The sequence below is a fragment of the Terrapene carolina genome, unplaced genomic scaffold (assembly GCF_002925995.2).
Source record: "Terrapene carolina triunguis isolate 2854851 unplaced genomic scaffold, T_m_triunguis-2.0 Scaffold131, whole genome shotgun sequence".
NCBI classification, from domain to species: domain Eukaryota; kingdom Metazoa; phylum Chordata; order Testudines; family Emydidae; genus Terrapene; species Terrapene triunguis.
In genome coordinates, this window is record NW_020664482.1 from 18,131,790 (window position 1) to 18,143,740 (window position 11,951).

At 41.2% G+C, this 11,951-nt stretch overlaps 1 protein-coding gene across 3 annotated transcripts in view; it reads right to left on the bottom strand.

The window, feature by feature from the left end:
* CAPN6 (calpain 6) overlaps nt 1-10,915 on the bottom strand; it is a 76,544-nt gene extending 65,629 nt beyond the window's left edge. For 2 of the 3 annotated variants that reach the window (XM_026652984.1, XM_026652982.1), the window contains exons 1-2: nt 10,818-10,915; nt 1,124-1,303 (exon numbers count right to left, since the gene is read on the bottom strand). In XM_026652984.1, the coding sequence (XP_026508769.1) occupies nt 1,124-1,288 (165 nt within the window). In that variant the 5' untranslated portion in view covers nt 1,289-1,303; nt 10,818-10,915. Of the gene's footprint in view, nt 1-1,123; nt 1,304-5,063; nt 5,163-10,817 lie in introns of those variants that run through there. The other variant, XM_026652983.2, reaches the window with a different exon arrangement.
* Nucleotides 10,916-11,951: the final 1,036 nt, after the last annotated feature.

Sequence of the window (11,951 nt, forward strand, 5' to 3'; positions counted from 1 at the left end):
CCTCCCCCCGGCGCTCCGGCCGGTCGGGGATTGCGGGCCCGCGGCCAGGCTCGGTGCCCTCCACTGCCGCGCTGGGCGGGGGGGGCAGCGGGGGGCTTTTTTGCCTAGGGCGGCAAAAATGCCAGAGCCGGCCCTGATTCTAATGCACTACTGGAAGACACTCCGCTACTATGGTGATGAGTGTGGTATAAAAAGAGATATAGAATTGAATGCTGTATGGCAATTCCTATTTTCCTATATAGGGATTCCCGAAGTGACAGATAAGGAAGTGTGTTATGTTCGTGGCACACAAACAGAGATGTTCTATAAAATACTCTTGCTGGAAAGTTGCAACATAACACTACTTTCTTTTTAAAATCCAGAACCTTACACACAAGAATCAAAAACAGAGAGAGACAAAGCAGGCTGTTCCCTTAAGCAGAGAGGCACAATCGAGCCACCTCCCTGTAGGCTGGGTCTTTCCAGACTGAATTCTCAAAACTCAGATTGCACATTTCCCTACAGAGCCCCCTAGCCTGAAAGGAGGACCAGAAAACCCCTTATTAACTGAAAGTGATTGCTTGTAATTTTGATAAAGTTTTCAATACATCACAATTGAAACCATGATTAACCAACTCTGCACATTATTGTACTACTTCTGTCAGCACAGTAGGCCAAAAAGGGACTTCTCTGCAGACTGACCCAGGTAATTAATATTTTACTCCAAGAACATATTCCTGTATTGAGTGAGCTGTTACAGATAGAGTTTTTTCAGTGAATTCAGAGAATGTTGATTTAAATGGAACTAAGATTATAGTCACCTCATATTTCTGGTTTTATATTAGAGAGTTAGCAATAGCCAAAAACATAATTAGTCATGCACAGCATATAATTCACATTGTGTCTTTCTATATTAAGGCATTATTGTAGTCTGGACAGCAATTTGACACAGCAAGTCTGTTGTCTCTACCTTACAAATGTATGAAATAAATGGGAGGAGGGATTTGCGGGACAGGGAGGAGAAGAATTGTTTTGTAAATTATATTTTACTCCTGAAGGATGAATAGGAATTAAAAGGATTCTGTTAACCTTGCAGATGAGCAGCACAAACTGGGATCCATTCATCACGAATGGTGTAAATTACCTTTGGCCGCTTCCATTCCACTCTTCCAGGGGGGCACCTGTTGTAGAAAAGGGATTCGTCCGATGCTGGAAACTCAGGATCTTCAAAGAGTCGTCCTTGTTTGATGCACTGCTGCTTGAGTTCATGATACTTCTGATCTTTGAACGATTTCACTGATGAAAACATAGTCCTCTGTGCAGCCTAGATTAAGATTAATAATTTGTGTAAATTTGGATTCCCCCCTCATCATGCTCTTAAAACAAACAGATTGCACAACCAGTAGTTCTAGGCAAAATGATAGACTGATGTCAGATAAAAGGTGGATTACAAATTAGATTAGGCTGGGGTTAGATCATGAAGTCTTAAAAGGATTTATCTTTTCGGATATTACACAGGCCCTAATTTTTGAGTCGGAGAGAACTCTGAGGATGCATCTCATCAGGAAGAATAATAAAGAAGATTCTGGACAGAGCAGGTGCATGGCACTTCCTTCTTTGCTCATGGTTCTAGGGTTCTTGGAAGGTAAACTCTGAACAGAGTGGGTGTGTGCTCCCAAGCTCAAGTACCTGGGAAGGTTTTGGTCTCCTTTCCATCTGGTGGGATTCAGAGTCAGAGGGTTTAAGGCCAGAAGGGGCCACCAGATCATCTATTCTGACCTTCTGTATATCACAGGTCACTAAACACCACCCAGCACCCGCACTTAACCCCAGCAACTGAAATGAAACCAAAATATTACAGCATACAGGAGACTAGATTATGATATGCTACAGGGAGGGACTAGGAGGGACAGAGGTGCCCCAAGCCACCACAGTGGCAGGGAGATGATTAAATAAAAGATACCCAGATAATGCTGGAAAGTGACCATACAAGACCATTCCAAGCAGACTGTGTTCCTAATCACCCCCTCCTCTCTCCAACAGCCAAGTAGAAAATGGGGCCCGCTAATTGTCTCCACTTCTATGCATGAATGGTGAAGACTAGAGGTGGGTGAAGACTGCAATACAATTTCCACAAGAAAGCTATTTGAATTTTTAAAGGAATATGCTTTGGCTGGTTTTGCTTTTTCAAGATATTGTAGTGAATTGATTTTCCTGACAGCAATGTTCACAGAAGCAGCAGGTATTTGAGAATCCTGGTGGAAAGTGAATAGGAAACTTGCTTTCTGTGTTTGCATTGATTCTAAGAGTTATGACTATGCAATCAGGTAATACAAACATGCCATGTGATTTAGGCGACCAATCACACAGCTCAAGTATTATACTTGCAGTAAACATGAATTATTAGCAGAAATTATTCAGGATTGTCTATGGCTTTTATAACATTTTGCACAGCTCCATTTTCTACATGGCCAGGCTGTTAGAGAGAGGATGGGGGGATTACGAACACATTCTGCTTGGAATGTCTTGTATGGCGAATCCTTGCCTCTTCTTTCCCTCATATTTTCAGGGCCACATCCTCCTCTTTCCCTGAAATGATCTGCAATAATAAAAATACTGTGACTGAAGTAGAGGACAGTGTGTGTGTAAAATATCCTTGTAGAGCATAAGAAGCAATAACATTATAGCAACAGGGCATGCAATTACAGTTAGAGCTGTGCAAATAACTGATTGGTTGGTTATGGGGCAAAAACGCAAAAGCCAAAAAAGTTTCATTTCAGGTTGAACAAGATGTTCTGCTTGACCTGAAACGTTTCGTTTCATTTAAGGTTTTCTTACCATTTTATGATTTTTAAAAATAAAATTGAAGCAAAAATTTTACATGAATAAACATTTTGAATTAAAAAAAAAAAAGCAAAACATTTTGACTTTTGGAATTTTTCTTTTTTTCCCCCCTAGCTGAAACCATTCCATGAATTTGATACGAGTTTGCAAGATGTGTTGATTGTCTCAAATATGCATTTTTCAGTGAACAAAATTTTCATCTGAAAAAGTTCACCCAGGTCTATTCAAAGTATCAGAATGATCTTCTTTAGGTGTTAGCACCATCACCCACTGGAGTGAAAGGAGCAATCTGATATCAGATGTGCATCCTCCATTGCTGCATTTATTTGCGCACGGACTGAAGCCAGAATTTGGCCCAAAGGTGTAACTAAGCATGGCAGATTTTCCTTTAGAGCCAAAATCTCTGATCTGTATTGATGTTAGTTAGTGTATGCGGAAAGGCGCAGCAGAGACTGGGTGACTACCCTGCACTAGAAAAGTGATAGTCCATGATCCTGTATTTCTTTTCCATTTCTAGTTCTCTTGGGCTAAATCCTGAAGTGCCTGCTTAATAAGTTCTCTGTCTTTACTCAGGCAAAAACCATTGACAACAAATGGGAGTTTTGCCCAAGTATAAAGACTTTGGGGAAAATTCTGGCCCCACTGAAGTCAATGGGCATATTTCAAATCCCTCCAGAATTAGACCTTTTACTACCTATGTGATTCAAAGAGGAAGATATTTCCTTATGTCAATACAAACAGCCTTTGAGCTCAACAGTATGTATACTGGCTGTTCAGGGGCGAAACAACTCAGTGCTACTGTATCATTCTAAACAGTTTCCCGTTTCTTAAAGGCAATTCTTTTCTCATTAATGATCCTGAAAGACGATATCCTGCTTGGCAGTTGGTCTCCAAAGACAAGGAATATTAAGTAGATTTGCTTCTTCCCCCCCAACCCCCGCCTGCTTCAAAGTCAAGTGCGGAATACTTCACCAATTAAAAAAAAAAGAGAGAGAGAAAGAGAGCTGAGAAAAATTAATTACTCTAATTTGAATGGAATACAGATTATTACCTCATGATAACACTCATTGACGTTCTCTCATTAAAAAGTCTCCACTGGCTGACTAAGATCCCAAACTACGAGTCTATTTGCAAGATATGCTTGTTTTTAAAATTGTTCCAGGGGGATAAGGTTTTCAACTTGTCATTGCATAATTCACAGAGCTAGGTTTTTAATGACTTTACCCATCCGTTCTCTTGGTGTGCTGTACTGGATGGGAATTCCAATCCTTTCAGGATTAAAATCCCCCCCAGCTACAACAAAACAGCTTATTTTGCAGCAATGTATAAAGGCGGTCATACAATAAAGAACATAATCTAACCAATATCTGCCTAGCCAGCTGGGTCTCCAGGGCAGCTGTGTTGGAAGGAGTCAGTTTTGCTAGTTATTAGGCATATTAGTGAGGAAGAATAGCCCAGGAGTTAGACTGCAAGCCCGAGATTTGGGAGTCCCTCGTTCAATTCTCTGCTCTGCTACAGGTGCCCTGTGTGGCCCGGGGCAAGTCATTTAGACCCAGATCCTAAAGGCACTTAGAAGTCTGGCTCCAACTGATTTCTGCTACTTCAGTGAGGGTAAAACATCCAACTTTGAGAGTATGTTCCCTAGCTGTACTTCCCTACCTTGCAGGGGCATTGTGTTGTCAGGATAACTATATTAAAGATAGTGAGGTGCTCAGATACTACTGTGACCAGGGGGAGGAAGGGAGGAAATAGATGATATTGCCATGGGTCGGAGGATGTTGTTTCAACAGCGTACCCCCTAGTCCCTTGGTTAGCTACTATAAAATATTTACATCTTACACTGCTGGCACTTACTGGACTTGCAAGCAAATACAGCAAGGCTAGGCAACCTCTCCTGAGTGCCTTGGACTAGGGCTCAGTATGCTGCCATGTGATGAGAAACATCACCTGTAGTAATGCCTGCTAATGAGTGGTCCTAAAAACATGTTACAACAATTTGAGAACCTCCTCAGCATTGCTATATAGGCTGGGATGCAGTAACTAAAGAAAGCAAGTCCTTCAGACAGAAAAATCCTGCAGGTCAATAGACTCTAGTAAAACTATCCCCTCTTTGACTTTATCAAGTTACAGAGGCACTCTTTACTTTTACATTCTTTAGACTCTCCAGCTAAGCTTCCAGACACAGGAATGTAAAGCCTCATTCACTCCCCTGCCCAGTACAACACAATCAAACGGCAGACCTGAAAGCTTATTCGGGGAGGTGCTGGGCACCCACAACTCCTGTTGAAACCAACTTGAATGGAGGATGTTCAGGACTTCTCAGGAACTAACATCAGGGTTGGAAGACTTTTTCTAAACTGTTCCTTTCCAGGAGATTTTGACTGGAATAAATTTATCAGCACAGACAGTGAAGGTAATCCAGGCAGTTCTCCTTTCTGATAAGCTCTTGCTCACATGGCCCATTCCTTATTTTAACTGCAAGAGAACAGTATTATTTGATCTTTACTTACAATGACTATCTAGCCACACTTCCCCAGCTGGAGCAAGCACAGAGCTAAATCACATTCAGCATAGCTGCAAATAGAGTCCTGGCACTATCAGTAGTTCTAAAATTAAAGGGCCATCAACCTGAAATCCAATCTGTGTAAGGAGACTTAAGAACAGTTTCAGGCACTATCCCTCTGAGTGCCCCTGCTGAGTTTTAAGGTTTTACAATAACTTTTTTTTTTTTAAAGTTTCTGTGCCCCAGTGCTGCGTGGAAGACTCATAACAGCAAAAACAGAAAGCTCACTAACTGGTCATGCAGGGAAAGCAGTCAGAATTATTATACACAAAGCGCTGTCAAATGCACACAGGAAACATGCTGAAAATAATGGAGAAAGATATTTCTTTGCTAATCTGCCAGTTTGGTGTTTCTGAAACATTCTAACCTACATGGGACTACTCAGTAAGAAGTGTGATTTTTAAATGATGTCCTTTAAGCACAGCTATCCACAACTAGTGTGTTTTGCTGTCTACAAGCATATCTTCTTTTTATAGCAGTGAGGTTACAGTGAAGTCACAAAGGCTGTTTTCACCTTCGTAAAAACAAGCACAAAGTTGCTTTTCAATTCTGCAGGCCAACATATCTCCGAGACGCTGCAGCAAGCGCTGCCTTCTAATCTGGATCTATCTTCAAAGAGAGGGGCCTGATTTAGTGGAAATGCATTTATTTCATTATACATCCAGACAGACAGTTCTGTACACAGAATTCACACACACAGGCTTTCACACAAAAGCCAACACAAAAAGGGAGAATTTTTAGCCACATATATATTGTATTTGTTCTGCAATTGTGCATGGATTTGGATAAGAGCTCTCTCTCCTTCCAACTGAATCCTGTAGTGAAGCCCACAGAAGACAGACTTAGGACAACATCCCTGTCTCAAAAATCTCTATTCCATGCTCCATTAAAGCTTTTTGAGATGACCTCCATGTACTTCCCTCATCTGGCTGGTGGAGGGGGCTTAGTTGGTAGGGATAGATATCTGAACAGCTTCTGTGCAGGGCTGCAGAACTTTTAAGGAGTTGGGCTAATGTAACTAGACCGCCAGTGCACCCAGATTTTAAATGAGTTCAATCATTTTTCACAGCCCAAGTCAAGATTTTCAGTTTGTTTCATCCACTCCCCACCCCCTTTTTAGCTATGTTGTGTAGCCTGCTAGATATTTTGTGCCAAAAAACTTTCTTTGTTCCTTTGACTACTCCTGTTTAAAAAACAAAGAATCTCGCAAGCAAAGTAAAAAGCCAGCTATTCGATTGAGATCAAACATACCCTTTTGGTATTTTAGTCAACATGCCTCTCTTCCTGGTAGCATGCACTCCAAGAACTCACTTCACAGGGACTAGACCAGCAAACTCGTTTTACAGCCAGACGCTTTAAATTACTGCAAGCTCTGAACTATTTCCCTGAAAGATTCCTAATGTAAAGAGGTTCCAGGAAACTAGGAGAAGAATTTTATAGTGCTTTGTTTCTATTTGCTCAGATTTAAGGGCTTTATAAAGTGATGGTTTTTCAAGTCTGTGCTAACAGCCTGGCTAAATTCAAAGCAGTTGTGAAATCTGTACTTCGCTCAGAACCATTTTGGAGAGAAACATTTTCATCTGGTTGCTGACTTGCCAAGTTATATTACATGATCTGAGTTCTGCTGGTAGCTAAATTGACCTGAAGCATTAGCCCTTCTCTTGTCCAGCAGTAAGTCACTCTGTTAGAAAGGAAAATTGAAAAGAAAATATGTGCTTAACTATTAGATAGCTTGGTATTTTATTAAGCATGTGAAGGTTTCTCTATTCAAAAACTAGCTTTTAGTTCAGTTGAAGAAATGTTCTAAGGAAAAGACACACGTGTGTAAGACTGTGTAACCAAATAAACCGAGAGGTGCCAAGCATTTTTAGTTGTACAGTTATGGCAGTCCTCTTGCTGTATGTCTACAAAGGGGAAAACTACCTACAGTATCTTGCCTTAAACTTTCTAGTGAGAATATTTGTCCTTTATCTGTATATTCAGACCAACTCGGGAAATACAGGAGAGGGATGGTACAGAGCAGACACGAGTACCAGGCCAGAGGTAATCAGATGGGACTGGCCATTACCCAGGGAAACAGCAACAACTGCTATTAGTAGACGGTGTCAGGGACTCTAGTGAAGTTTCCATATGCAGCCAGATTTAATTCTTACGGTGAAGAAGGACATGAGCACATGCATTTTCTGGCCCTGGGAGGTACCAAAGCTAGCAACGGCTCTGCCACAGCTACATTATGATGTTCTAATGAAGCTTTTCTTTTTGATCACACTATGACAATGTATGATTTCAAAAGGAATTATTTGGGGAAAGGTCTGTGGCCTGTCTTATACAGGTGGTCAGACTAGGTGATCACAATGGTCCTTCCTGGTCCTATTAATTTGCCCCTACACCGCCTACGGACTGGGAGCTAGGAGAGAGGAGGCTCCTGTTACAAAGAACACTATAGTTTGAAGGGTAACTGAAGCTTCCTGGCCCAAGTCCATCCTTGATGCGACTCCATCTGCTTCACTGAAGTTCTGCAAGAATGAATTGCACCCTATAGCTTGTTTTGTGGGTTATGTTGATGTGATACACCCTGTCTGAATAATTTTTTTAATGAACGGAGCAGGAGGGAATTTTTCAGTGGTGGGTGAAGCAATTCCTAAGGGCTAGACTCTGACTTGTACGACAAATATTATGATGTTCCTACACAGGCTACCGTAACTGGGGTTCAGTTCTGCAGCAATAAACAGGGCTGCTTGCCTGCTTATACCCTCCCTGGAGCAAGTGGATGGGGAGTAGATGGGGAATGGCTGGAGCCTTAGCTCTATGCCACTACTTGTTACTGTGGAGTGGGTAGTCATTTACTTCTGGGACTGGCCAGCAGTAAATTAATCTCTAGGCTCACGGTGAAAGCAGGGATGGAAATTTGAATCACACGTGTGCCAGGGAAGCACAAGCCCTCCCAGGGCTACTCCATGGGAGGTGGAGTTTATGCACAATCTCTTAGTCACAACCTAGCCATATACAAAGCTGGCAAACATTTGGAGACCCTTCTAGATGAAATGTGCTATAGAATTGCAGGAAAGTACAAAGGTGACCCTAGGCTGCATCTGTGCAACCCTATTATCTCTGGATTATGTCATCAGTTACAAATTTGTAAACTCACTTAATGTTAATGAGGTTACTCAAGTGCTTCAGGGCATGAGCTGAAGGTAACAGGGTTCCTCGGGTGTAGCTAAGCACCTCTATTACTGGTGATGATGCACAAGGTAGAAGGAAGCCAGCTGAACTCTCAGAGCCCAGACTGAGTTTTCAGGGCTGGCAGTTAGAAAACAAAACTTTGAATTTGCAAACCAAGTAAACTCCACACGTGCCAAAAAAGAGTTGGCGATTATGGAACTTTTTCAGTCACAGCCACTCCAAGTCAGTACAATACATGTACCTAGAGAAACACTTCTAGATTTGTCCAGTCCCTTCCCCCTCAGTTGCCCTGTAGAGGAAAAGTTTCTCATCACATAGCTGCCTGGGAAATATATGTTAACTGCTTTTCCCTCCATGTGTGAAGGAGTAGAAGGATCAAGAAGAGATGGATTCCGCAGAAGAGCCGTATTACTAGCTCAGAAGTCTAGCATTTCATCAAAAGTCAGGCACATTTTAGAAAAAGGATGGTGTTTGAACCAAAGCTACATTTATTGATGGGGAGTGGAAAGTACCAGCACATTTTCTGCTGTTCATGTACACATGCTGACGCACGGAATCCACTTACCATTGTATCCCTTCTAAGGAAAATGTGCTGCATCTGTTCTCAGGTATAGAGTACCTTCTTAAAAGGAATATGTACACCTATGATCATGTTTTGTGTATGCATTGGTGACCTTTTATCCATTTTAAAGCTACATCAGAATGTACACATAGTAGTAAATATTATAGGCATACATTTCCCCAAGTTTGAGTCTTAAGGAGATTATACAAGCATTTTTCTTGTCCTACTTCTCAAGTATTCAGAAAGTAGGAGCGTAGCATGCTAATTTCTGCTCATGAAAAAAATACAGCTGAGATACTTTGTATTTTTGCCTCCTTCTGCTTTCTCTGAAGCGGTGTAGCCCCAAACCACACCCAGTTTGGTGCCTTGCACATTATGTAGAATCCAACTCTATCAAATTATTCCTAACAACCTGTCCTTTAAATAGATCAGCATAGTAATTCCCTTTTTACAGATGGGAAAATTGAGGCATGAAGGTCCAGATACTTAAAAGTACCTTGGTGCCGAACTCTCATTGGTGTTTTTGAAAATCTCATTAGGCACTTTTCTGAATCTTTAGGTATCTAAATAGCTTTGAGGATCCGAGCCAAAGTGGCTAAGGGCCAGATTTTAAGGCATTTAATTGCCTAATGGGATTTTCAAAAGCACCAAAGAGGAGTTAGGTGCCTAATGGGATTTTCAAAAATACCTAGGTGCCTATCTCAATTTTAAGGTATCCAAATGCCTTTAAAAAGCTGCCCCTAAGTGATTTATCCAATGGTCATAAAACCAGTTAGTTATTATTCAAATTAATTCCAGAAACACAAGGTCAGAGCCTTAGACTACACTCTTGATTTGGAAAGAAAATAATTGAGCATGTTTGAATTATGCTATATTTGCAATTAACACTAGTGCAAGCCAGGATAGCATTAGGAATAAGTGTACAAACTAGAGAAAGTGTGCCAATAGAAATGTTTGTGGAATCCTTCTAGACATGTTCTCTGCTTGCAAATAAAGCAGGCAACTTTGTCTTCACAATTCCTAAAAAACCTCTTATTCCTACTCTCACATTCTATTCAGTTTTAACGATGACCATGACAATTAATGAATATGAGTCCATGAATATAAGGTATTCTTGTTAAATTATTTTGAATGCTTACTTATCCATGATGCTAAGCACCTACTTCTTGCTAGATATTATCAACATCTCTTTTAAAGAAAGATTTAAAATGCCCACGTGAGACTTGCAATAGAAAAGTCCTCAACAAGAACTGATCATACTTTTAAGAAATCAAAGAAGGTGCAATTCCGTACCCCCTGTGAAACTGGTTTAGCAGTGAGATTGTAATCACATTGTTTATCAACACTGGCCCTTCTGATTTTTGTGTCTGTGTGGAAGTCACACCTGTAGAACAGTCAGACTCCATGTAATGTTAGACTGGTTATCTCAGAAGAAGTGCCTGGGTAGTCATGCTTTTACAATATATCATTTACAAAAACCTGAATCAGTGTTCAGTATCAAACCCAGCCATGATTATCTAAAGTATGTATGTTACTGTGTTATAACAAGTACAGCATTTTCTTACTGTGGTTATCAAAGTGAAGTCGAAATGGTGATTATCATTACTATAAAGAGAGTTTTGTTTCTGGTAACAAATCAAGCAAATCCACTAAACACATTTTAGCTTTATTAACATTGGCACTTACCTGGCTTATATAGTCTCTGCTCCTGAGCTGTCAGGCAAACAAAATCTCCAAAATCAATACTGCAAACAAAGAGTCCCTGGCTTCTTAACCTGAAATTTCTTTGGACTGTACCAAGATCTGATCATCAGAGGGGAGGCTCAGAATAACTTTAGAAATTTTTGTCCTCCAGTCTAACTTCTGCTTGCAGTAGCTGATTATGAGTCATAAGGGAAAATATGACTAGAAAGAACAAGGATGCTGTCTCTTGTTTATTCCATGGTAAACTCTGTTAACTGGTTTTATGGCTACAACAGTGATGCAATTTTTAAAGAGCGGACAATAAGGGAAGGGAGTTTTGGGAGGATTCTGGACATTCTTTTGTGACAAACAGAACATATTCTACCACATCATAAAAACGGTATTCCTTATTAGTTTGCAAAATATTCCTCAGTTAAATAGGGGATATGTCATTGTTTTGCTTCAGCTTATCCCTTCAACGCATCTCTGCCAGAATGTGCCATTATAAAAAGGTTAAAGTGGAACATGGAAGGGGTTTCACTGAGCCCTAGTTTTTGCTGCATCTCCTGAACAGCAGAACATAGCAGGCAAAGCCCAGATGAGAGGCAAAGGTGGCTGCCACCTCTGTGCCCTCTGAATTTTGGAGGTCTGCACAAACCCCAGAGGCTGCTCTAAGTTATGGTGGCCATGCGTGGCCAGATAGGGGCCACCAGGTTGCCCTGAATAACCAAAGCACTCTGTTCTGGCTACAACCCCTCATATGCCCTTGGCATATGCCTAAATTGCATGTGGCGTAGTGCCTCTTCTTTGGTCCTAAGGCATCTGGGGAATTCATCAGCATGGGGGTAGCCACGGGAGCAGCATAAAGGGGCTGGAATGTGGCCCAGAATCAGGGCCATCGGGAGGCAGATTTGCCTAGTGGTCTGTGTAGGATTGGGAGTCAGGAACTCTTGACCTCCTAATCCTGGCTCTGCCACTGACTGGCTGAGTGAACTTGGGAATGTCACCTGAGCAGTGATAATGTTCACAGCTTAAATAGATGTGTGTTCTTACAGTAGCCACCTTGATTAAACAGAGAGCCAACTAAATAGAGTTTTATTTGATCAGTTCTATATTTTTCTTTACAAAATGAAGGAA